Source organism: Branchiostoma belcheri, unplaced genomic scaffold, assembly GCF_001625305.1.
Source record: "Branchiostoma belcheri isolate BF01 breed outbred unplaced genomic scaffold, Haploidv18h27 scaffold8, whole genome shotgun sequence".
Classification (NCBI taxonomy): domain Eukaryota; kingdom Metazoa; phylum Chordata; class Leptocardii; order Amphioxiformes; family Branchiostomatidae; genus Branchiostoma; species Branchiostoma belcheri.
In genome coordinates this window covers 2,411,381-2,438,972 of record NW_017804464.1, presented here as the reverse complement: position 1 = coordinate 2,438,972, position 27,592 = coordinate 2,411,381, and the positions used below count along the sequence as shown (strand labels likewise).

Genomic DNA, 27,592 nt, shown 5'->3' with positions numbered 1-27,592 from the left:
TCTGCACCCTTCTCTAGTATTGTGCAGCACTACTTTGTGCCCGGACTACTTTTTAGGGGTTCGCCCATATATACTGTGTTGTGCGGCCTTAGTGTGGACCTCTCCTTGGTGCTGAACTCACCATCAATTCAATGTATTAAGTATTGCAGTTGTGGCCTCAATACTTTAAACGACGTTTTGTTTGACACAACAGCACACCCATAGAAAAGCGAGGTATTCATGTATTTTAGTACATGTATATACAGAATATAGTACACTGAAGCCTGTATATCATGATAAAGAGGATATCAGGGAAAACAGTTTGATCACAAATGCTGTTGAAAATATATCCCATTTCTATACAGATTGAAACAACAGACAATCATAACAAGTGCTTTCCTAAATAGGAAAATGCATTGTGTTCTCCGTCATATTTGTAATAAAAGATTAGTCACAACCTTAAACTAAATATTAGTTTGGAATGTGAACTCTTTCAGAAATGACAACAAATAGCAGTTAGGGCCTAGCTTCAACAATGGCATTAAATGTATATGTAGAATGAAAAATTCAGAGGATCGCAAATACATCTATGCCCTTTCCAACATCTTTCATTGTCATTTTAAGGGTCTGCATGGGAAGTCCCGATCACGCTTCGCATGCTAATTTCTGTAAGGCAGCGCCCCCGATTTACATTAAGCTTGTTTTCACGTAGATTACATTTGATATCAAAATCGTTGTTCGACATCAAATTATGCAAAATTGAAATGGCAAGGTGAAGAATGCTGCAATTAAGCAACAGCCACGTATTATGGTTCACTTGTACTGGCCGGACGTTTTATCACATAGATGAGAGTTTAATGGTGAATAGATTGACCCGACTTCCATTATGCAAACCTACTGAAATGGCTGGTTACGCATTGCGGCATGCAGACCCCATTTGTGAAAGAGTTTATAAATAAAAGCCAACTCACAGTCAAGTCCGATGTTCTCTTCTCTTGTAGATAAGTGACAGGTAACAGGTCCTTCAGAAACAGGTAGATCCTCCTGGAATAATAGTCCTAGAATGTGACAGGTACACAGGATAGCTGACAGGTCCCACAGCACACACAGGAGACAGGTCCCACAATGTCAGCTATACATTAGCAGCATCTCAAGCCTAGGGTGTAAAAGAGATACACATTCAGAAAGATCACAGGCCAAATAATAGTATTAACAGAGCATCATACATCATTCTAAATCCTGCTTTGGGTCGGGGGTAACAGCAAATTCTGAGTGGGGAAAGAGGTTTGCGGAAAAACCTGTCCACCTTTCAGGCCAGTCCACCAGGCCAGGCTAGCACGTCATGCTACTCAGATCCCCCCCATTCATATCCTCATCAGGTAGCCTGGCTTGAAAGGTGGACAGATTTTTCCGCAAACCCGGGAAAGAGCACAGCAAAATTGCAGTCAACATTCAATCAAAAGTCAACATATTATTAGGAAAACATAACATGACCATGGAAAAATCAAAGTACATCTCACATAAAATACCTCAGAACCGTGAGTCACCAACATTTACACACAGAATGCCGCATTATTTCAAACATTAGTTCAACAGCATTCAAGCACAATTCTCATATTGACAGAACATTATGGGAAAAGATGACTTACATAATGCATATAAATCAGTAAAAAAATTCAGAAAACAGAGGAAGAAACGAGCGTATCTAATGTAGTCATGTCCCCGAACGGCGACTTCACTAATAGGCAGGTTTAAACACAGGGAATCGTCACCGGCGCAAATAATTTACGCCATTCTGCGTTTTAGCTTCATTTCATTTCATCTCTTCCTTTTTCTTCTTTCATTGTGAGGCAGCCACCTTCAACTACCTAAAGATACTGCTGCCTTTTTGTGGCTAATACGAGATGGGGTTCGACAGGCCTCCATCCATGAAAGGCGTGTAAACTGCCTTTCCCAAAGGCACAAGATGGTGACATGGCTGGGTTCGAACCCTGGACCTCATGGTTCTGAGTTCAACGCTCTGCCGTTGCGCCACACGACCCCAACGAATTGAAACGAGTTCGGCCCAAATTCAAGAACATACAGGACAATGTTAAATGCGACTCACCTTAAGCGGACGTAGCTCGTCTTGTAAAAGACGAATTTTAACCACCGAGTTCTTCCCTGTCCAAGCACCGTGACTTGCCATCTTGCTCTGAGCAGCAGCGTGGTCTTACCACCTGATACGGAATCACCAGAATTTGCATTTTCTCAATTAGATAATTAAGTTAGGCCGGGTTGATTTGATTATATGGATGACATCCACTGGGAACCCCAAAACTGATGTGATCGTGCGAATAAAAAAAAGTTGCCTTTATTCTGAAATATAAGTGGTCATGAAGGTTGAACAAATGACTAAACACACAAAGCAATATTTTATTGGCATGGTGAATAATAGACTCTTAATTTTCTTTCCTTCACATTTTTTTCTTTTCTTTTTAATAGAATGGATTTTAGCATTCTGCGACATATGTATCGTTTTCCATTTTTTTCCAGTTTGCGGCATATATTTGCTCATTTTGCAGCTGCTTTGTACGATTTACAGTATGGTCGAAAACTGATTTTTTTTTTAAAAGACGAAAATTCATGCGCGCGCGGATGTCATCCATGTAATCAAATGAACATGGCCTTAATATATGATAATCCACGTGAGCAAAAGCTACGGTATTCCCTCTCTCTGCTTGGCTTTCATTCATATGGTAATGTCTTCGACAGCGAAAAGTCCACTTCTGCAAAGACGATGACGGATTCTGCAAGCGATCAGCTGATCGAACAATCACGTTTTGACGCATATCTCGAGAATGAAGCAAATTTGATGGAAGGTAATAAGTAGGAATAGAATAGAGACCTCAAAAAGTATACTCTGAAAACAAGGAGGCCCAGAAATGTCAAAAGTTGCATTTTTCTAAATTTGAAAAAGCGGATATTCATCCCCTATCACACCCCCGTTTTCGAGCCCCTGAGCAAGCGAGAACCGTATCTCGGGTTTCGGCATTTGGCGAGTTGGGAAACGAGATGGGCTCTTATGGGGGTTTTACACTAGGTCTTTACTGCTCTTGTTCTTGGCCTTGAAACTCTCCCCGACTGCCTTCATATCACGAATGTTGAAGGCAAGAACCGTTTTAGTCTTGTATCTATTCATTTTGAGACGAACATTTATAGAAAGGCTTGTACGAGCGGCTAAAAATAGAGCTTTCTTGTCTACATTTCATTGTTTACAAAGCCAATAAAACAATCATGTCTGCAAAATTACCATTTATAACGGCCTGCTAAGTAAGACACTGTTACATTCTACTTTTCTCTATCTTCACAAATTTCATACACTAGTTGAATATATTGAATGTTTCCAACCAAATAAAATACAGAGATGATACAATTAAACAAATATGTATTAGAACTTGATGAACATTAGTTGATACCCAGATATCTTGCCAAAAGTTTTCAACTACAGCAAATTAGTACAATTTTACATTAATTAACGTAATGTTAGCTGTAGCACCACTTCATAGATATCCAAATCAACTAATAGAATAGTAGCTAAGATAATACAACTTGGCCAAAAAGAAGTTGTAGCCTATTGAAAAACACTGAGCTCATCATGTTCTACATATAATGAAAACTGACACAAACTTTACTATCACCTTTAACCCCATTCAGATAGTGAGTTTTTCAATGTACTATTATTTAGTCATTCGATACATGTATATATACATTATACTATCTGTCTAAAAAAGTATGTACTACAATTAAGATATGTATAATTAAAATGTACTGTATTTCCATACTTATCTTTCTAATTTCTTCATTAATATATATGCAGTTAACTATAGCTTTCATGATCTTAAGTATTTCAAAATAGTTTGTACTATACCATACATTGTATATAATATCATTATTGTGAAGCAAAATTCTTTCTCCCCTATTTCGCAGTGCACTTTCAATGTACCTGTTACAATTATCAAAATAAGTACAGAAACATCAGAAATGTTGACTGTCATGTTGAAATCTAAAGACAGACCATAATTATGCTGATGACCAAGCATTGGCACATTTTAATACATGGCATGATTCTGAATAGATATGAATTATACATGTAATTTCAAGTTGTTTTGTGCATAGATAATCTAGATGCAAACTTATACACTATAGACAATTTTGTATTAATCACCAAATTCCAAACTCATCTTATGAATAACGTTACATGTATAAATATGTCTCTACTTATAAACCAGACTAAATAATGATATTACATGATTAATTACATGCCTCAGCAATATCTGGAATTTAGGGATATCTACCAATTCCTTCTAACTCATCTTATGTGCCTCTAACATATTATGAAAGCACTTGTAGGAGTTTTTACATCATAGCTGAGCAATAAACCTAAGCAATAATATTCCTGTCTATATCAACCACCTGTCTTCTTTAATAATTTTCTGGAAGTCTCTGAAGGTCATGGTTCATGCAATGCAGTAAATAGTCACCAGGAGGTGCTGTGGATAAGTTAACAGGTGGAATCCTCCAGGCATGGCTTGTGAAGCTGTCTAGTCGTCATCCTTATGCGGTTCTGCTGGCTCATACTCAAAACCATCTTCTGCCTGGACATCGATGTAAATCTGAGGGAAGAAGTAAAACACACACTCTAACTGAAGAAGAAACCTTTTTTCTTAACACAAACATTTAACAAATTATGGCTATGGCATATCCTTAGCATATGAACAAAAACAGGCATCTATGCATAATGCCTTTAGATGGACTCCTGTAGGGAAGTGAAAAAGACACCTTCAGGGATATGGAGAAGGGCAATGGAATAGGAGATGACAGCAAGAAAGACCTAACCTAGGAAGGTAAAATTTGCAAAGAAAATGCATAATGTTTACCTTCACATATTGTCTACTCTGCATTTCTCACTCAAACACAATGATATGGTGACAGGAGTCTAAATCCCTCCCGCTATAAAATTGCAACATGATGTAACCCAACACCAGTTACCATGGTGACAGATATTTGGTCCTGGTCATTGACCTTATTTGTTTGGAGAAGAAGAAGAGGAAGAAGAAGAAACAGAGCAAAAACAAGTTTTCCTTCTGTCATCAATCAAATGGATGGCCAAAGATAGAAGTGGTTGGAGGCAGTTTGTCGGAACCTTAAAGCTTCAACAGGAGCGAAGAGGGTTAAGAAAGTGTCACATGTCCCCACTTCATTGCTGTTGGCCTCCATTTCCTTCAGGGTCTCGGCCAGCTGGGGGAAGGTCGGGCGTGTCTCAGGGTCGTCACGGAAACACTGCCTCATCAGGATGTACCTGCACAGGAAATGGTTCAACTTCTTAAAAAAAGGACAGTTTCATAAAAAGCTGATACTTATTACAAATGACATTTTTCTTTGCCAAAGTACAATACATGATCGTATACAGCTCTCTCTGTAGCCTGTATGTTAGTAAAAAGCTTTGTAGACTTACATATGATCATGGCAGTTGTCTGGCTGTTTTAACTTGTAGCCAGCAGGGATCATGCTGGTCAACTCCTCACTCTCCAGCTCACTGTAGGGAGTTCCTCCTGAAACAGGCAGACAAATGTCTGAAGGTCAGACTTCAGTGAATTGCCACCAAATCAGCATCATTTTAAATTACAGTAGCAGTACTGTGCAGTTACAATTTCCTTGTAAGCTACAACCAAGTTTAGCATCCATTCCATCTGCCTTTATGTTTTTGTAACCTATTAATGAAGTTACCTGCCTTCTTGGGGCTTTATTATACTTAGTCTAGCATGCTTTCTGTCTGTCCACTTACCCAGTGTTGTGATCTCCCAAAGGACAACCCCATATGACCATCTGTAACAGAAATGGCAGTTTAGGGTACACTTACGGTGTTGGAATATAAGACATATTTACTCATTGCTTGAACACCATTAAAGAGGTAAAAAGTGGGTATCTGTGCTTTTTAGCATATTGGCATTGCTGTTTTATACTGAGTCTTTTATAAGTCAGTAGAGAAATGTTTAAATCAACAACAATTAAGATATAATTTACAATAATATAAGAGTCTGAATTTTAAAAACATCTAACATACACATCAGTCTTGGTGGTGTAGGTGTTGTTTGTCAACGACTCTGGAGCCATCCACCGATTTGGGACACGTCTCTGAAAAAAACAAAGTAAAAATACAGGATGATGTATTTATTATTGCATAAATGAAGACATAAGACATTTTCAATTACATTACTTGAAGATGTATCTATAAGACTTAGTATGATTCATTCAGAAGGAAAAGATACCTCATACTTCAATCCCAATATTATTAGTACATGTAGCTGAAAGCATCTAAATCTCTTTTCCATTATATATATCATTCAAAACATGTCATAAAAGTCACATACATCATCATCCTGAGACATAACAGTATACCTAGCTGTGAACATCAATTAGAGTACATGTACATGTAACTACTTAGTACTGTACAAGTAACTGAGTTTTTGTCACCTTCTCTGCCTTGACCATCCTGGGCAGTCCGTAGTCAGACACTTTACAGACTGGTCTGCTGCCCTCCTCCATCACAAGAACATTCTTGGCAGACAAATCTCTGTGGATGATCTGCAGAAATAAGAAAAGAAAGCAATAAATCATCCTCTTCGGAATCAGACTTCTTTGCAAGAGGGGCAGGAGGCAGTCTACCGTAGGTCTCACAGATCTGCCCTGTACAGAGACAGGGGGCAACCCAAGTTATCTAGCATGTATGACCCGCTACTAAGGTCACGTGTCTCTGACGTCATGTTTCAAGAGTCAACGGGTCCATTCCATGAACGAGGTTAAAGGAGTCAGCCAAAAATTTGGGGTAAGACCCAATTCATGACCAGTGTTGGCAGATTATGTTGAGTCATTGTGAGAACTTTGTGCACAATTGGTTAATCAACACAGAATCGTGAAATTGAAAAAAAAAACAGACTGACTCTTTCCTTAGTACATGTTTGTATAGAAGGAAGATGCCAGAGGGTTCGTTTCTAAACAGCATACCGGTAACTATAGACATAGAGCACTTCTGGAAGAATTTGTATGATATATGTCACATAAATACAAGTCAGAAAAACCAAAAATAAGTTTGGTTCTGAACCATTTTTCTATGGTAGAAGAACTTATTAATAAGTTTTAATTTGGATGAAGATGTGCCTGACCCCTTTTCTAGATATCTGCTGCATTCCCTCAGCCACGTCCTTGGAGAACTGTAGCAGCTGCTGACTGGACAGGGTGGACATCTGACCATCACTGGGCAGCCGGCTGTCCCGCAGGTAACTCCGCAGGGTGCCCTGGTTAGCCAGCTCAAGGGCCATGAACATGTTTCCTGGTTACAAGCAGGGAGGAAAAGATTAACAGGTTTCATGACAGATGCAGAGCCTGACTCTGTTTTATTCTTAACTATGGTTGGAAATATCTATATTCAAAAGTTCCATTGCAGAATAGCTTAATGATCCTCCTGGAAATACAACACCTGACAAGTACATGCCTTAGATTCTACAGTACATTCTACTGCTCTATCTGTAAGCTGATTGAATAGAATTATAAAAACCTCAGCACCACCTGATATTAATTTTCAAATTCAGGTAAATTTGCTTGGATTGAACATCAAAACTTGCTCCATTTCCAATGAAATTTTGCCATCCAAAGCACCTGATCATTATACATTGTGTACAATGTGTACATCATTTTGCTATTGGGAAAGCCCTGTTAAATAAAGCTTAGCCTATATCTTTTATCCATGTTCCATTGGCTTATAATCTTACACCAACCCTCACCATCATGCTGGCCTGCCCCGATCAGGTTGATGAGGTTGGGGTGGTCTCCCACTCTGGTCATCTCATCCAGCTCACTGATGAAGTCATTACGATCCTTCTCTGGGGCAGAGGCTGTGCAAGGTGCAGCAAGAAAAAACTGATATGGAGAATCTTGTTTTATGTGTATGTGTAACGTTATGTGTTTGTACATGTATGGTTGTGTGTGTGTGTGTGTGTGTGTCTATGTATGCACATGTGTGTGTATACAATCAAACCTGTACCAGTGACTGCCTTTGACTAAGCAGCCACTTTAGTGAACATTTGTTGGTGGTCCTTAAGATGATTTTTTTCATTGACCAAAGAATCCTGAGGCTGTCTATTGCCACTACCTGTCTACTGTGGCCATTTTCTTCAAGCAAAGAGAATCTATAGAAAGCCAAGAACAATATATATAGAGAGTGGACACAAACCTGGATAAGAATGCCCTGATCAGGATAGCTGTGATGGAGGTTAGGAAGATATAGAGAGAGACAGTCATACAGAAGTTTTCAGTAAGCTCAACATAGCAGAGTTAGTGGTAACAACTAGTAATAACCTTAACCTACACCCTACTAGGTGTTAACAATGACAGACAAAAGCAATGGACTCTGCAGGAAGAATAGTGTTCAATATATAAATGAATGAATGAATAAATAAATGGATACTATTAGATGGATGAATTAATTAATGAACTAATGAATAAAGGAAGGAAGGAAGGAAGGAAGGAAGGGGTTGATGGATGGATGGATGGATGGATGGATGAATGAATGGGTGTGTGAATGGGTGTGTGTGTGTATGGATGGATGGATGGATGGATGGATGGATGGATGGATGGATGGATGGATGGATGGATGGATGGATGGATGGAACATTTATTGTGATCTTAATAGACCAAACTAACACCAAAAGCAGATGTTACCTTTTAACATCTTGATGACTGCTGGCTTCATTGCTCCATCCTTGTTAACTGTTCCTTTCCTGATCTCTCCAAACTTTCCTTTTCCAAGCACCTTAGGGTCAAGCTTCACTCCATCCCATGAAATAACCTGGCTTGGAATGTCTGAGTCAAAGGCTGGGTTGTCTGTGGGAAAGCAAAAATATGTTTCAGTGTATTTATAGTTGTTTTTAGTTGTTTATAGTTTTGTAGGAAGCTGCAGGGCAAATGCTTTCCAGATTTCTCACTGAATTTAGTGCTTATATTGGCTCAGATTTCTCTGTAGTACGTAACCACTTACATGAATTCTTCTCAAATTGATTGACTTCAAAAACCAATTATTACAGAACAAATGAATTATAAGTACATGCTTTTGTTAAACACAATATAGGCTGTTACAACTTGGGGCATGTGACTTGCTTAATGAGTTACACCTGAAGAAGGGTGACAAATGTGAGACCAAAAATTCGAGGTGAGCAACAGTCTATAGAGTTAAACTGAAGTTCAGATGGGCTTTCATGCTATAACTGTCCTTTAAAAATATAACCTCACACACATAGACTTACCCATACTGAAGCTGGCATCTCCTGTGGTGAGTTTTGGTCCCTTCAGTTTTGGTCCCTTCAGATTGGGTCCCTTTATATTGGGTCCCTTCAAGTCTACATCAACACCTGCTGTTGGTTTCTTCTTACCCCCAAAGCAGCCACCTTTTTCAGCATCTAGAGGTCTTCCTTTCACATCAACCTTCGGCGAGTCAAGACTCACTCCTCCCTTGACACGAGGTCCTTTTACATCCATGCTGGGAGCCTTGGGGCCTTGAACGTCAAACGACGGGCCCTGAGCATGTAGCGGTGGACCATGCGGTCCCTTGATGCCAAAATCTGCTTTTCCTCGTGGTAATTCTGTTTCGATACCAGGTGCCTTCATGTTCACTCCACCTTCAGGGAGACCAATATTCCCCTTTGGACCCTTCACGTTAACACCTGGCATCTTGGACCCTTCAAGTCTAAATCTGGCTTTGAAAAACTCATGCCTGGCATCTTGATCCCTCCTTTGGCTTCTGGCAGGTCCATGTCAGCATCGATGGATCCACTTGGTAGCTCTGAATCCACGTCAAAGTCTGGACCTTTTACTTTAGGACCTTTGAAAGATGGCAAGTTGAAATCTGGCATGTCTGGCATCTTGAAACCACCCTTAGCTTTAGGAAGGTCAACATCAGCATCAATGTCAGCAGATGGTAGACTGGCATCTACATCAACATCTGGACCCTTTACTTTGGGGCCTTTGAGATTGAAATCTGGCATGTCTGGTTTTCCCATGTTAAAACCAGGCATCTTAAAACCACCTTTGGCTTTAGGAAGGTTAACATCAGCATCTATGTCTGCAGATGGTAACTCTGCATCAACATCTACATCTACATCAGGGCCTTTTACTTTAGGACCTTTGAAAGAGGGCAAGTTGAAATCTGGCATGTCTGGCATCTTGAAACCACCCTTAGCTTTTGGAAGGTTAACATCAGCATCTATGTCTGCAGATGGTAACTCTGCATCAACATCTACATCAGGGCCTTTTACTTTAGGACCTTTGAAAGATGGCAAGTTGAAATCTGGCATGTCTATATCTGGCATCTTGAAACCACCCTTAGCTTTTGGAAGGTTAACATCAGCATCTATGTCTGCAGATGGTAACTCTGCATCCATATCCACATCTACATCAGGGCCCTTTACCTTAGGACCTTTTAGATTGAAATCTGGCTTTTCGATGTTAAAACCAGGCATTTTGAAACCGCCCTTAGCTTCAGGAAGGTTAACATCAGCATCAATGTCTGCAGATGGTAGACTTGCATCCACATCTACATCAGGGCCCTTTACTTTAGGACCTTTGAAAGATGGCAAGTTGAAATCAGGCATGTCTGGCATCTTGAAACCACCCTTAGCTTTAGGAAGGTCAACATCTGCATCAATGTCTGCAGATGGTAGACTTGCATCTACGTCAACATCTGGGCCCTTTACTTTAGGACCTTTCAGATTGAAATCTGGTTTTCCAATGTTAAAACCAGGCATCTTAAAACCGCCCTTAGCTTCAGGAAGGTTAACATCAGCATCTATGTTTGCATCCATGTCCACATCTGGGCCTTTTACTTTAGGACCTTTTAAGTTGAAATCTGGCATCTGTGGTTTTCCAATGTTGAGATCGGGCATCTTAAAACCACCCTTAGCTTTAGGGCCTTCTAGATTGAACTCCATATCTTCATACTGATGGTCAATGTCAATATCAGGTGATTTCAGGTTTACAGTTGGTACTTTGGGAGCATCCATGTCAACATATGGAGCTTTAGGACCTTTCAGATGTACATCTGGCATCTCAGGACCTTTCACGTTCATCTTTGGACCTTTGACATCAACATCAGGCACTTTTGGACCAGAAACGTTTCCTTTGACATCAGGTACGTCCATTTCTATTCCTCCTTTGGGTTTCTTTGGCTTCTTCAAACAATTCAGACCGCCTGATTTCTTCGGTTTCTTCATGTGAACGTTAGGGCCATGCAGATCAACATCTCCCTCTACATGTGGGGCTTCAATGTTTGCCCGAGGTCCTCTGAGCTCTCCTCCAGCCCTTGCATCAATGTTCGCCTGGGGCCCCCTGATGTTTGTATCCATCTCTATGCCTCCTTTAGGCTTCTTTGGCTTCTTCAAACAATTCAGACCGCCTGACTTCTTTGGTTTCTTCATGTGAGCTTTAGGTCCACGAAGATCAACTTCTCCCTCTAGTTGAGGAGCGTTGGCATCGATATTTGGCCCTCTGACGTTCATACTTGGAGCATTGAGGTCAGCACCTGCTCGAGCATCAATGGCCGGGGAGTAGACCTCTATTCCTTCACCAGTCTTCTTCTTTTTCTTCCCGAAACAGGATGTCTTGGCAGAGTCCTTGGGGGTTTTTACGACAGGAGGGGAGCCAGGATGGAGAGATAGCCCTGCCGACGACTGCACACCTGGGGCATCAACCCTGCCTGAAACACCTGGAATAGCAGCTGCGCCTGAAACACCTGGAACATTGGCCCTGGCTGAAACACCTGGAACATCTGCCCTGCCAGAGACTCCCCCTTTGCCCTGCATTCTTCCCTCCACATCAAATGAGGCTTTCTTCCTACCACCTCCGCATTTCCTGCAAATAAAGTCACATCAATTTGATATTAGCATTTAGCTTCGGTAAACTGGTTCTACAGGTAAGATACTAGGTCAAATGGTGGAGAATTTCACACTTACAAACTTTGAGCACCTTCTTTTGCCAAGGAGAACTTTTTGAGAGAATTTGCCTCTTGGTCTCTTGAGAGAATCTGGTCATTATTTTGGTATATTACATAATACTAACTGATGGTTCTCAAAAGTGACACATAGTGTATGTAGTAATTAAAGTAACACATGAAAATGTACATACTTCCAGCAGAAGTACAGCAGTGGTATGAGTGCACAGAGGAACAGGGCTCCACCAATAAGCCCTGCAGCGATCTTGCCCGCTGTTGATTGAAAAATGCTAGTTCCTGTAGAACTCGAACCAGCAAGGGGTGCTGTTGTCACGGGGGCCATGTAGGCACTGGAGGAGTAGGTTGGCTGCAGGTACAAACATAGAAATACATGATTGTAAATTAAGTCATTGCTCAACAATTGTTCATGATTTAAATGTACTTCAACTTTGATATTGGTGAAATTTCTAGTAGTCGCTTTTCATGCAGTAATTCTTACTCCTAATGTTCACATCCACCATTGCAACTCAGATTAACATTCATGTTATTATACAACAATCTCTTGGGATGAGTGAGAAGCACTCAGTGAATAAACATGTATCATTACAACAAAAAGGTTAAACATGCAGACCAACACTTAGTAAATTGGGACCCAAATTTTTACCCAAGAACAATACTCCTAAGGACACATCTCTTGCCAAGGCATAATGAATTATACCAACACAGATGAACTTTCATGCTGATGTATCATTACACATTAGGAAAGCTATTGAGAAGGTTAAAAGAAAAAGCAAGTGCATACATGGGACTGTATGTATCATTTACAATGGAAATAATTTAGAGTACAACATTTGAAGTTAGTACATGACGTACATACCGGTTGGTTGCCTTGAGGTGAGAATGCCCTGGCAGTCATGGTGTAGGGTGTGCTTGGGTTGAGAGGGTTGTTGGTGAAGGTGGTGCCAAACACGTCCTGATTGGTCAGCGCACGTCTGACCCTTGATCCCGAGGCTGTTGGGGGAGGCTGGCAGCTGGTCTGCCGCCCATCTCCAAGTGTGACTGTCTTCCGCCTGCCCACAGTGTCTCTAGATAGACACAAGACAGAAGAAATTGTTAATCTTTTAATTGACATACTAGCCTGGTATCCATCCTTAAAATGCTGCGACAGTGTGGGATCCATATACAAAGAAAGACAAAGATAAACTGGAAAGGGTACAGAATCAAGCTGCAAGATTCTGTATGAACAACTATGAAAGCGGTGCTGGTGTAACGGAAATGAAAATTTAAGAAAACTACAGTGGGGGTTGCTGAAAGACAGACGAAAAATGTCCAGACTGTGCATGATGTACAAAATGACTAATAAACTGGTGGACGTCCCAATCATAACTGACTAAGTATCTGATACCAGCCCAGAAAAGAACCTGAAACAGTCATGCCTTCAAATATCAGAGTTATCAACCAAGAATTGAGGTGTTCAAAAACTCCAAGAAGTTTCCAAGAACGATAGTGTGTGGAAGTCTCATTGCACATTTGGGGTCTCATCACTAGAAAGCTTTAAACAACTCCTGCAATTAAATGTGCAAAGATTGAGTGTAACAAGCCGTTTCGGAGTGATATAGCTAGCTGCTGCCGCGCTGCGTGCCTGCAAAGCTGGTGTGTTACACCTAAGGGCAATTATACTGGCTATACCGATACAGATATCTTCATGAGATGTAGCCTGGTATTCATGCTTCACTCTGTGGTTGCTCTATCAATTACCCATTTCCCTATTCATAACCTGTTTGAATATACAGTTTATTTTCTGCATATCTTTCAACTTACCCAGGATGTGCAGCAGCTACATAGGCCTTGTAATTTTTTCCAGAGGCATTAGCCTGGCTGTAATTGTTGAACACTTCCAGATCTTGTGGCTGTGGAAGGTCATCAGTTGTCATTCCATTTTTCAGCTCAACGACTACAACCTGGTAGCACCTGGGAAAAAAAAGACATTGCTTTGTTTTATGGGGAGAAATAGCTGTGAAAGACTAAGAAAAAACTAGTAGAAGTACATTTAATGAACTTATTAAGTAACAAACAAGGACAGAGAACACAAAATCATGGAAGAGTTGCAAACAAGCTCAAGTTTATGTGAGTCCAACAAAACCTCCTTTTCCCTCCTTGTGACCACAAGACTAAACCAGACAAAGTAAATGAACTTACAGTGAGTCTTAAAACCCTATTGTTAGCCATATGCACTCAGTCTGTATAAAACTTACCCCACAGGTATGTACATGTATAATTGATCATTTTTTGATGGGATGAGAATACCAGAAAAAAGTACACAATGATTACTGGGAGCAAAAGTCTAATGGAACAGTAAGTTGTAAGGTGCTGTTTTGACTCACCCCACAGATCCGTATCGTGTTTGAGCTCCATACAGCCACACAGGGATGGTTCGGTCACCTGTAGCCTGTTCACTATTTCTTTCTGGAGCACTTGCCAGAGGGACAACTGGAAATTGTGCAAATAAAGAGAAATTCTAAGTCATATCCACCTGTGCTAAATGTTGTTATTGAATTGATAAGCAGGACCAGACAGTCAAAATTATTTATGATTCAAAATGTAATTTAAAAAAGGTATCATTTGAAAAGCAAAATATGCATTGCAAAATGTGTACCTTAAATTGCATATGGTCTGCTCTGTAAATTCTTACTCAACATTCAAACACATTCATATATTTATATGGTCAGAAAGGAGTCTAAATCCCTCCTGCTATAAAATTGCAACATGATGTAACCTAACACTAGTTACCATGGTAACAGTCTGGATCAGGTCATTGACCTTTTTGGTTTGGTGAAGAGGAAGAAGAGGAAGAAGAAACACTGAGCAAAAACAATCATTGTGTTTAGACATGTTAGCTTGTAGCCTAGGAAGACAATTGATCTCCTGATATACTAGTATTGAAAGAAAATGTGTTTTATTGACAGATTGACAGATTGATTGACAAACTGCTGATATACGATGCATTGTTGATATGAGAACTTGAAAGTGTGCCTCTGAGCTGGCTGAGTGACTAAAACAAGATAGTCAGCAAGCAATTCTGTAAGTTGTACATGTAACATCCGTGTCCATAATATCACCAGGGTCCATAATATCGCCACCTTGAGAAAAAGGGTGCTTAAAGATATTTTTACTGCAACATACCTTTGGTATGCACTCCTGCACACCTCAAATGTACATACCTGGGGTATGTTGCAGTAAAAATATCTTTAAGCACACTTTTTCTCAAGGTGGCGATATTATGGACCCTGGTGATATTATGGACACGGATGTTAGTTTGTACACCACAGTTTTTACTTATTGCACAAATTACATGTTATATGTATATATTAACTGATAAATTCTTGTGCAGAGAGAAGCCAAACAGTTAACCTTTACCTGCCAGTGGTGGTACTGTGCAGTTGACCTCTTTACTGTAACCACCCCAGCCATGCTGTGACCTGGCCCGGACTCGGAATGGGTAGACAGAGTTGGGCTTTAGCAGCCTCATAACTACAGGTGAAACAGAAGACTTCTGGAAAATTTCTGCCCGAAGTGTCAACAGGGTTGAGTTTCTGGTGACAGTATCCAACTCATTTTCATGAACATTGTCATCTTGGACAGGTAGCTTGGCTTTAGCAGTCACCTGTAACATACCATTTGGTATTATAATACTAACTCAGTACTGTAGATGATAGGTAGTATATAGTACTGTTGTACTATATATACATGTAGACTCCTAGCACTTAGTATTAGAATACAGTATAGCGTTCCAGTATGCAATGCCACATTTGGTCAAATTTGTGCATTTAGCCCATCTGTGCAAGAACATCCAATAAAGGTTCAATATCTTCCTACCCTATGAAGTGATACTCAGTTATGATTATTATAATAGTAATATTTAATATTAGATTATAATTATGTCATATATAAGAGAGTTACTCCCAAACAGAGCTCAAAATTAACAATTGCTCCAAAGTCTGTAGTCTCCTTAATGCCCTTCTTGTCTTCAAACAAGACTTCATATTTTCATTTTCCAGTTAGGACTTTAGTTCTTGCATTAGACAAATCCAGTGAGAAATGCTTGAAATCCTTATTCAGGGATGAGTTGACATTTTCCAAAATGTGTAATTTTAGAACCTTTCTTTAAAATTTGCTGCTTAAAGATGACTTTTAAAAGCAAATTGGGACATGCAGAATCAATCCAAAATCAGAAATATACAATGTACCTGAGAAATATCAAATCTGTAAATTCAATGTCTACCATAAAAGCAGTTACTGTAAATTAATACATGTAGGTTTGTATTAATTATGATACCCCAAACATGTCTGAAAAGTGTGACTATCAGACTAACACAGTAGAAGCACATTTAAGATAAACAGTGGTGTTAAACATACTTGGTACTCTTGAATTTGGAGACCAGGTAGTGGTGGGGGGTCCCAAGAAATAATACAATTTATATCCGATTCCTGTAGTTCAATATTAATGGGTGCTGTCTGGTCTGTAAAGAAAATCAAACAATAAACATCAGTTGCACAAAATCTGTGTGAGTTGTTACCTAATGTCTTCCAGTTGTTCAACAAGATGCTATAATAATTGTTCACATACTAATATTAAAAGGATTATATATAATTTATACCCATAAAAAGGTACTATAATCCCACTTCTGGTTTACATGTATACATGTGTGTAAGTTTACTTTTCAGCAATATATTGCCATTGCCTCGCTGTCAAGATGTTAAGTTTACACATATTTACTCAATATCATTAATTTATATCATAATCATGGAAACATTTCAAACTGTACTGTATGATTGTGCAACTTGTGTTTTAACTTTCCACACACAAGGATTGTAACTACTGTGGTGTAAAGTTATCCAAATTTCTAACCTTAACATCATATATTAGGCATTAAAAAGAAGGGAAAGGGCCACCACTTCGGCTTACCATGGATTGACCTGAATTTAGAACCATTAATTTTTGTGCTGACACCACCTACCAATGCAGGTTCTCATATCCGGCCCTAGTAGGAAGTTGGTATCACAGGTACATGTGAAACTTCCTCTAGTGTTGGTGCAGGTGTGGTCACACTGGCCATTGTTGGTCAGACACTCATTTACATCTGAAGAAGAGAAGACATTCTTCAGGAAGACACATCTGTACATTAAAGGACAAATCCAATACTTTCAGTTTTGGGGCCTTTCCACCCAAAATCCTATTTGTAAATGGTGATTTATTGGTTTCTGTCAACCCCGCACATACTTGCGGTGATATCTGACCCGCCCGATGTTCCCCGGCTAGCGCACGTTTGTCCGCTAGGCGGCGCTGCGACTGGACCTGATACGTCACCGGTTCCAGCTTACATAGATTGCAAGATATCGGCCTCGTCGTTTCGGGAAAACAGTACGAGTGAAAACGATGCTGACGGAAAAGGGAAAAGAGTTGGGCGGAAGTGTCAGGCGACGGGGGAGCCACCTGTTAGCCCGGCTCTAGTTTTACCTCCTGGTAAATAACGTTACATAAATAACGTTGGCTATTCCGTAAATAATTCAGCCACGTTTGGGATTGCATTCTCGCCGCAAAAGCGCCACCTACATTGGCGTTAAATAGCGGCGAGTTGCAGAACTCCAGTCAGAAGCTCTGAGGAAGGTGTCTGATAGACATCGAAACGTAAGCAGGTGAGAAACCCTATGGTTGTGTAAGAAGAAAATTCTATACCCTAACGTTGGCTATTACTGCTATGGTTTTGCCGCTCTTGGCGTTTTTACATTATCCATGACGATTTCAAGACCAGGTGCCCCAAACTGCTGCGAATTTTTCTATTACTTGTTATCCATGGCGATGTCAACTCCCGTTGACTCCAAATGTCAGATTAGCAATATAAAATTGTGAATTGTTCAACCAAAACGTGTGCCAAACCACGGACTTCAATAAACCACGGACACTTAACAGAACTTAAGAACTTTTCCTGTATCTATCGGCTAACAACACATCATTTTCCTGTAAGTGGTTTACCGGTGACAATGCCCTGAAGTCAATACTTGGGACAAATGGGGGTCACACCTGACATGTTAGCCTCTATCAGGCCTCAGAGACGGCTGGAAACAGTAGAGCGGCAAACTGTACTGGTTTAGCGGACCAAGGACATCTGTCTATAATGTCCTTGAGCGGACGAACTACCATGGCCCGTTGTCTGTCTATTTGACGAATCTCTACTCTCTCCAGTCGCCTCTGATAACTCGTGTGTGAATGATATGACGATTGGAAAAGAAATAAGCGCTAAGATTATTCCTGACTTCAGCCTTTTCAGCCGAAGTGCACCTCCAACATTCTTATCAAATTTCTGCGTACAACAGCAAATCTATCAACGGTGTACCCTCAACAGAAAGCTGGTTGTCATTATAGTCATTAATATTGTATAATCTATCTAAGCTGGGACATTGGCAGATTTTTTCATTGTGTTTCTGACAAGACCTTTAGAATATGCAGACCACAGATTTGTCATCATTTAGGGGTCATGGAACATTCTAATTAGAGGGTGTGGCCATCGTATCTATTCAAAAGACCTGGGCATGCGCATAGGTGACTTGTCGAACTACCTTCAAGTTTCTCTAAGATGATCTATTTTTAAACATGACAGTCACATTACATGATGTTGGTGGAATTTTTGGGATGTCAAAAAGGGCTTTGTTACACAATGGGAAGACTTTCACAAGGGCTTTAAGGTAGTTGAACTGTAAACGGATGTGAATTCTTAGCCCAAAGTATCAGCAAAGAACTCCGGGACGAACCACACAGAACATGGTTTTAGAAGCGACCCGGTTTAACAACTGTAGGTTTGATTTGCTGTACATTTTTTAACGCGTTTTGTACAGTCATTTTCCGTAATCTCGATATTATACATGTACACCCCCTCCCACCACGTCCCTTGGTTCGTCCCTGCCTTGAGGCGGTATAAATGACGTCATGTTGATGATCTGGGTAGGAAATACATCTACAAGAACTCGGGTGTGTGTGTAGTAACCTCCGAAATCACGTTTGACATGTATGACAACCTGGTTTACTTCTGCTAATTACCGGTATCAAAGTAATAAGAGGTAATTTGTAAAAGGTCATCCTCTGTCTCTGGCTATCTTGGCGTACCGGGTGGACGCTGGTTGCTGTGTGCGTTTTACATGGATGAATTAAATGAATGAATGAAGACCTTTATTGTACACACATACCCACTGGGTTAAGTACAGGTCACAAAAGGATTAAAAACAAAAACAGATTGATGTCAACCCCTTGATACCACAAATACACGCGCGCGCGCGCCCACACACACACACACACACACACACACAAATACGTCAATGCACATACACACTCAGAGAGGCCCATTTGCCTTTTCAATGAAAAGAAAATGATCATTTCCTGACGACGTTGTGCATGTGTTCGCTGCCTCACTGTTCTAACATGTACCTCTGATTTGTTTGTATGTTTGTTTGTTTGCTTTTCTGGTTTGTCCGTTTGTTTGTTTGTTTGTTTGTTTGTTTGTTTGTTTGTTTGTTGAATCTTACAGTAAATCAAATCTTACAGTAAATACGCCGTCGTTGCTCTGATCTTGACAAAGTATAACGTTACAAAGTATTACTTTACAGGCATTCCTCCTAACAAATGACAGAAATCTTCACCTGCAGTGCAGTACTGTGAGATGAGACAGGCGGTGACAATGAAGGTCAGAATGGCCGCCATGTTTGTCCTCCTGTCGAACACGTTCCGCTGAAAACACATGGCAGGGTGGTTTTTATAGTTAACGACCTTGGATATCCCAAGGATACTGTTTCAAGGACAGTAACAATAGTATAACTATATACGTAAACTCCTGTTATTTGTCTTCAAGACACAGAGCTGTGATCATACCTTTACGTATGTGCTTGGTAAATCTAATATAATTTTGCTCATTGTTTAGCAATAAAAATACGTTTACTGGAGTTGTACAAAGAATGTAGCTTGCTTGGGGGAAGGAGGGCTAGTGCGCTAGTGATAATTACTATGGTCACTGCCTACTGCATGTACCTGCATTGAGAATGCTAGTAGACGATTGTAGCTATTCTATTGTAACCGTACCGGGCGTTGAAACAGACAGAAAAGTGTGTTAAAGTTCCTCATATTCCCCAATGAGAGCTTCGAAGTGACTGTGCAAAATTAGCGACGCCGTAGTTACAAGATTGGGCATTGGAAATTAATCATTAGAAAGGGTTGACAAGGACTGTCTCCAAGTCACTATAACTAGCCAGAACATCAAGCTCAAACATAACTTTATATCTTGGTAAGGTGTGTGAGCACCTATATACACACCGATCGTATTAAAAGTCAGAAATCTACCTTGATGGTATGTTTTTGTCACAATGGAGCCCACAAAACTATTACCCCACCAAAAAGACACGCAGAAACTTATGACAACGTTAATAACAGCTATAGCTAGTACACGAGATCAAGAATTGTCTCTCCGAACTTCATACCTGAGATTTCACCTCTTAACCGCGGTTAGTCCAAGTTAGAGGAGAGAGCGAAGTCATCCCAGCGCCGCTGCCCGACGGTTGCCGCATGCAGAATAGCGCACATTCCTGAGCCCGTCCAGTTCAATGCTGATTTTAGCCCCAGGCGAACTGTGGTACATAACATGGGCACCGGCGAGGTGCGATTAGCCCCAACCCAAATTATACACACTTCGTGAACACGATTAAAAACAACACGAGGTCATCAGACGAACATCTGTGAAACCTTTAAGTCGGAATGCCAGAACCTGAACGATTATTCCAAATCTCTACAAAGCGTATTGTTCGACAATAATCTTCAGACCATTGTGGCAAGCTTTTAGCCGAATATTTTCCACCACCTGGGTACAGACCTTGGGTGTGGTCTATCGGGACGGATGTGTCATACGAAGGATTGGTCTAAAGTATGTAGAAGAACAAGAAGCGCCGAATTCCAAAGGTGGTGCTTGTTGAATATCAGGCATGCTTTTCAATGTATTGTGTTGGTTGGGTCATGGCGAATATAGAGGGGAGGGGTAAAAAAACAGTCGTGGGAAAGAGAGATAGTACATTGCAGGAGCAGCAAAAGTACAACAGCTACGATTGATCATTTAAGCCTCAAGGCGAAAGATATGTTTACCACATAGCCAAGGGACTATCTATGGGTACATCTGTGTGGAACTATATTTCTATTGTCAAAGACATTCTAACACCTAATTAGAACTTAATAACCGACATCTGTCTTTGATACCTAATGTCTCTGAAAAGGGGACAATAGTATGGTGTGTTGTCTAAAGCTAGAGATGGGGTTCGTCTTAATTAGTGGTCCGAAATTCAAACACCAGAAGTTTAAGTAAGGAAGGGAGTAAGAATAGCGTTGTCTTCAGACAGTAGGCAAGAGCGACAACATTTTATGGGATGATATCAATTTGAATTTGTAAATTATTCTGCATTCGCTCGCAGATCATTTCCTAGGCTCACCTTCTAAACCCATCAACCAAACCTAAGTCTTTTCATTTGAAAATGAAGCAAGAATAAGTCACTTTTTGCCCCCTTGAATCTTACAACGGGCTGTTTCATCCTAAATATCAGCAGCAGCTCATCCCACAGCCCAATATGCATCCTCCATCCTCGACGTCCCTTTATTTAGCAATAATTATAGAAATCGTTAGCGAGATGAAAAAGCTTTTTAGCACAATTTGCGTTCCAATTACCACAGAAATGGTTATACCAGATTCCATTTTGTACGTACAATTAGACGTTAAACACATTGTGTCAACGTTATCGAGAGAGGGTGCGGCATGTTTCTACCCTAGTTTTTACCTCAAAGGTAATGAAATAGCTGATACGTTGTACATATAGTAAAGGTAAAGTGGAAAATACATAGAATTCACGAATATGTAGAAAATTTAACTGTGGAATACATGCAGAATCAAAAGGTTGCCACTTCTTTCAATCAATAGCAGTTGGCGCAGTTTTACATTAGTGTTAATCCAGTCTGTGTAAATGGGTGTTACGCGCACATTTTCTACAGGCCGTGTTAATGTGCTGTTGAAGGGTTTCCAATTTTCCCTGTCATCACGGGGAAAACAAGCGCACAGAAAGGACGTGTGAAAACTGCAGTGGTTCCTGATTCAGATGATCGTAGGGAGGCGGTTTTGTCGGAGATGCCGACCTACGTGGAACAGAAGCCGTCTGTCGGCATGGGGAACAGCGCGCTACCGTGTCTGTGCTGGCTGGAGGTAGGTGTGATAGAGGTACGTGGGTGCTCTGTGTGCTTTCCTACCAAATTTTTTGAGAGAAGAGAATTGGGGACATAACATACACCAGTTGACAGACTATGTGCAGATACTTCACTAGTAAATCAAAAGTAAAGGTATCGATGAGTAGTAGGCTGTATGAAACAACTATAATAAGAAATGCAGATAAACTTGCTACTGAAATTGCGTTCTGGTGACAAAATGACCTCCATGCAAATATACACCTGTCTGACTACCTATAGGCTGTATTTCTCTATGCGAACAGCGCCCGAACACCATCTGTGTCTATGTAGGCACATTTCTAGTCATTCATCTACATACCAAGTTGAAACCACACTAGATCTATCCCAATGTATATTGACCCTCATGGATCAAAAATTCCCAAAATTCTGACGGAAAATGGTTACTGGAAGGGCCCTGAGCTGATTTAAGGGTACCACCCAGAAAATACAGGACTCATCTTGGGGCTTGTTTCTGCAGTTTTAAAAGACCAAAGTATGAAATGCTGACTCAAAGGTGCCAATGTAAAGCAGTATGTGTCATTATCACAAAGACTGCCTTATTCAGAATATTTCCAGTTTTGCTGCCCTGAAATGGCATTGGATGTCAGGCGTTTGTAACGCTTCCCCGATGGTTTTTTCGTCCCTGTAGTTGTTCCTGTTCGGCGGGCTGGTGACTCTCGCCTACCTGCTGCACTTCACAGAGATCATCCCCGTGGTGCAGCAGGGGTTCGTCTGCCAGGACATCGCCCTGTCCAAGCCGTTCTCCGGCCCGAGCGAGGCCGTGCCCTGGCCCGTCCTGTACGCCATGGCGTTCGGAGCGCCCGTAGTTCTGGTGAGAGGAAGTACTTACGCAAAAAAATTAGCTCAAGCAACTGGATATGATTTTGGAAAGGGTAAATAGTTCGTGCTTATAAACCTGCCTTTCTCATGCAAGTCTCTAGTGTCACTGAAACGTCTGGCCGTTTTCAAAATCATATCCAGTTGCTTGAGTAACTTTTTTTACTTAGACTTAGGGGCTCCCGCGTCTCGTGACGCATGAGGCAGTCAAAGCAGCCCAGCTTCCTCTGTCAGCAGCCAGCCTCAAGGCTTCCTTCCAGCTCATGCTGACTGCCTGAAGGTCCCTCTCCACTGTCTGTCGCCAGTTCATCTTCGGGCGCCCCCTCCTTCTCCGTCCTTCTGGGAACCACTGTAGGACTTGGTTGGCTAGTCTGACAGGTGGAAGTCTGACAGCGTGTCCTAACCAGCTGAGCCGGCGTTTGCAGATGATGGAGGACACTGGTTGCTGCTTAGTTTGAAGTCTGATGTTATTATTCGAGATAAAGTCATCCCATCTAATGCCCAGGATTTTCTTTAGACACTTGCTGTCGAAGGCATCAAGTCTCCTTTCTTGACTTAGTTTCAGGTGCCAGGTTTCGCAGCCATACAAAAGTGTTGACAGGACGTTGCTGTTGTAAAAGCGCATCTTGGTCTTGAGGGACAGTTTCTTGTTTCTCCAGAGTTTGCCCAGCTGGTTAAATGCTGCTGAAGCCTTACCAACTCTGCAGTCAAGTTCTTTGTCCATGTCACCATTGCTATTGATGGAGCTTCCAAGATAAGTGAAGTTTTGAACTATTTCCACTTCCTTCTCATCAATGAACACAGATGTAGGTGGCGGATGAGATCCTGTCAGCATATTCTTGGTCTTCTTGCCACTGATGGTGAGGCCTATTCCTCCTGCTGTGGAACCAATCTCGCTCACTAGGGCCTGGAGGTCCTTTGTGGATTCTGCTAAGCCGGCAATATCGTCTGCGAAGTCAAGATCAGACAGTCTTTGTCCTTGCAGCCATGGTATTCCTTTATCCTTAGTTGACTGTTGCAGCACCCAATCTATGGCAAGGGCAAACAGAATTGGAGACAGCACACATCCCTGGCGGACCCCAGTCACTACCTCAAACCACCCGCTGAACCCACTGAACCCACTGAACTTTTTTTGGCGTATCTTATTACCTGGATGTCTAACCTTCACCGACGTACAATCATCTTAAACATATGCATTGTAGCACAGCTAACCCAAATTAGCACTGCATCTGTCTTGGGATCCCCAAAGAACCATGTAATCTTAGTAGTCATCCTTCTTCCATCTCGAAAGATGAAGTGCAGATGACAATAAGAAAATCACTTCCAGCGTCATATTGCATATAGAGAGACGCCCATCTCCGTTTAGCCCTTGGGCCTTTGGACGAGCATAAGAATAGGGGGCTATATAGCTAGTGCACTGGTAATGTACAGATGTACATCATGCATCAACTATCAGTAACGATTGTATCACGCCCATATAGCACCAAACCTGCTCCGTTCTGTCTTAATCAAAATGTTCCACGAATGAGATAGAATGGTACCCGCTACAGATCGTGGTGGGAGAGTTGAGTCCCGTGCTGTACCAGTTGGGTCTGGGCGCCATGCGGGACCAGGCCGCCACTGCAGGCCAGCAGGGCGTGCCCACTTTTCTCCGCCGGCTCGTCAAGTTTACCGGTAATGTTGCCTGTCGCTTTCCTTTCGTTTCACAGTTTAGATGTTTTGGCATTGTAATGGACATCATTGAAACTTTCCTTATAAATTTTACAGTCAAACATGTCTATGGTAACCACAGCAAGCTAAGTCACTTTTTAAATTCAAATGTTCACGGTAGACAGGTGGTCACTATTGACAGGATTCCTTATGCTTGATAGCCTGAGCCTCTACCAGGCTTCGGGACGCGGCAATTAAAAATGTACCATCTAGCAGACCAACTCCCTCGGTATGTTACCTCTCTATGTGGCCAATTTCTATTCTATCCAGTCCCCTCCCGAAGCCTGGTAGAGGCTATATGCTTGGAAAAATAATGTAAAGGACCACAAAGCAGTGACCAGGTTAGCTAAACTGGTATCTATGCACGTACATGTGGTCACTACTACAGTTTTGAAAGTATATTCTAGCGGTATAAAAGGAAATATCATAACATTAAAAGTCTAACCCATTGTTCCCAGGCCTGCATCTATTTGGAGGCTGCTCGGCGCTGGTCCTGTGCGGACTGGGCCAGGTGATGACCGGAAGTCTGGCTCCGTATTTCCTGTCCGTCTGTAGCCCGAACTACACCCTCCTGCCCGTGGTGTCGGCCTCCTCTGACGGCCCCTCCTGCGTTCCCGCCACTTTCATCTCAGACGACATCTGCGCGGGCAAGGCTGAGGACATCTATAGCGCAAGGTGGGTACTTCTGGGCGGGCGAACTCTTGTTCCTGTCAAATAAGTTTTTTGGACTAACGGTAGATACATTTAAACTTTAAAGACATGTCAGTGATGTTTTAAGACAAGATAAAAGCCAGACACTTTTCTTCAAATTTCATGTATTGGATGTATCTATGAAGTTGACAAGAAACTGCCCCTTATAAGCCGTGCCATACAACACGTGCTCACGTCTCAAATAGGAAAAGTGTCGTTGTAAAGATGGACTTTTTGTGTAAACCTACATTACCTGTTACAATTTGATGTAAGTGGTGTGTGAAAAAGTGACGCAATGACACTTGTTCCTACACAGACGGTCCTTCCCGTCCCTACATGCCACTCTGAGCTGGTACGCCGCTGTCTTCATGGCGGTAAGTTTCCCGTACGTACATGATAAAGTCTGAAGGTTCCTTCCTTCCAAACCAATAAGGTCAATGACCTGAACCAGATAACTAGTACTGGGTTACATCATGTTGCAATTTTATAGCAGGAGGGATTTAGAGTCCTGTCACTATATATTAATGTACTTGAGTAAGAACTAACAGAGCAAACCATATGCGAAGGTAGACATTATGCATTTGCTTTACAAATGTTACCTTTCTAGTGTAACAGTTACATTTGACATCCTTGCTGCTTGTTCATGTTTAGTGACAAGCTAACGATTTATCCTACCCCGTACCCCCTCTAGCTGTACGCGTCCTCTGCGCTGTGTCTGCGCGGCACCAGACTGATCCAGCCGCTGCTGGTGATGGGTCTGCTCGCCCTGGCGTTCCTGAGCGCCGCCAGCCGGGTGACGGAATACCGCAGCCACGCCGTGGACGTTCTGGGCGGGAGCGTTTTGGGAGCCGCAATCGCCGTGTATCTGGTAGGGTTCCTTTCCTGTTGTCCCCAAGTATCTGTAGCATTTCTTAAATAAGTGAGACACGAAGACAAAAGCCATCCGCTCCATATAGAAGGCGGCCACCACGTGGTATTAAGACTTGTACAGTAGTGTGGATGGCGTTCAGCACCAAGGAGAGGGTCCATTCCAGCACTACTAGCTGCGGTATCGCTGCGGTATGTTTGCCAAACTTGCCTAATGGTTCTAACATGCTATAAAGAAATATTTGTTGGCTTTAGGACATGTTTGCTCGGTTGTCTGGGCCTTTGTTAGAGATATTCAACACCGTAAAACAGGATTTTCCTAGCTCCCCCGATAACACGTGCACCAGCAATTAACAAGGCTATCTTTCACCTTTTCTGTACAAAGCCTTGAAAGGATACCTGTTGACATTACCGTGGATAGTATTTGTGATTGTCCCGTCTCCTCAGTCCGTGGCGGTGCTCGGCTGTTTCCGGGTGAAGCCTGCAGTTCCCGGGGACGTGGCGGGGCAGGGCGGCACCCCTCCCGAGGACCGAGTAGCTGTCATCACCCTGCCGCGCCTGCCCAACATCCCGGGCGGTCCCGGACCGTCTCCCCGCCACTACGTCAGCATGACAGAGGTAGTCGCACCCATACTTATACTATTTGTTTGTTTGGCTGGTTTGTTTGTTTGTTTGTTTGTTTTATTTAGATTTCCATCAGTGATACATCACTTTTAATCCTGGAGTCGAAAATAAAAGAATACAAAGTATAACAACAAAATGTACAAATATACACAAAAAAAGTTACTCAGTGTGAATTCAAAATCAGAATGGGTGATTGCGACGGTAAAAGTAAAATGCTGATACTAGCAGCAGCAGTCAGAAATAAATAAATGAAAATGTACAAAAATTAAACCGTACAATGCATATGCACAAAATATGTACGTAATATACTTGAATAATGATTACTTTACCGCGATAACTCCCCCCCATTTCGTCGATGTAGAACGGTGCAGGTATCCAGCTGACGCCCCCGAACGTGCCCTACGCCTCCCGGATGTCGGCCATGCCTGCGGAGGAGGGGTCCGGGGCGGCAGCGGCCGTGGCTGGCGGGAACCTGCTGCAGCAGATCCGGCAGAGCAGGCTGCAGCAGCTGTAGTCTTCTTCTCACAACACCGGCTTCTCGTTATTTGTAGCCATGCTGGAGTACG

The 27,592-nt window shown here is 41.7% G+C and overlaps 2 protein-coding genes across 2 annotated transcripts; one reads left to right on the top strand and one right to left on the bottom strand.

The window, feature by feature from the left end:
• Positions 1 to 3,266: 3,266 nt before the first annotated feature.
• On the bottom strand, positions 3,267 to 20,614 carry LOC109486368 (neuroblast differentiation-associated protein AHNAK-like). Its single transcript, XM_019790198.1, is given in 21 exon segments — positions 3,267 to 4,634; positions 5,218 to 5,320; positions 5,477 to 5,573; positions 5,807 to 5,847; positions 6,086 to 6,156; positions 6,496 to 6,606; positions 7,185 to 7,351; positions 7,803 to 7,913; positions 8,740 to 8,901; positions 9,321 to 9,746; positions 9,749 to 9,766; positions 9,944 to 11,919; positions 12,193 to 12,365; positions 12,876 to 13,083; positions 13,820 to 13,969; positions 14,383 to 14,488; positions 15,416 to 15,662; positions 16,415 to 16,518; positions 17,017 to 17,139; positions 19,691 to 19,778; positions 20,522 to 20,614. Coding segments are annotated over 20 exon segments (4,527 nt in total). The 5' UTR covers positions 19,752 to 19,778; positions 20,522 to 20,614; the 3' UTR covers positions 3,267 to 4,562.
• Positions 20,615 to 22,203: 1,589 nt separating this feature from the next.
• Positions 22,204 to 26,957, top strand: LOC109486035 (phospholipid phosphatase-related protein type 5-like; the record flags this gene model as incomplete). The annotated part of the gene is made up of 7 exons (XM_019789728.1): positions 22,204 to 22,278; positions 22,948 to 23,130; positions 24,686 to 24,814; positions 25,285 to 25,520; positions 25,852 to 25,909; positions 26,227 to 26,403; positions 26,850 to 26,957. Coding segments are annotated over exons 1-7 (966 nt in total), but the record flags the coding sequence as incomplete, so codon positions are not given.
• Between the last annotated feature and the right edge of the window lie 635 nt (positions 26,958 to 27,592).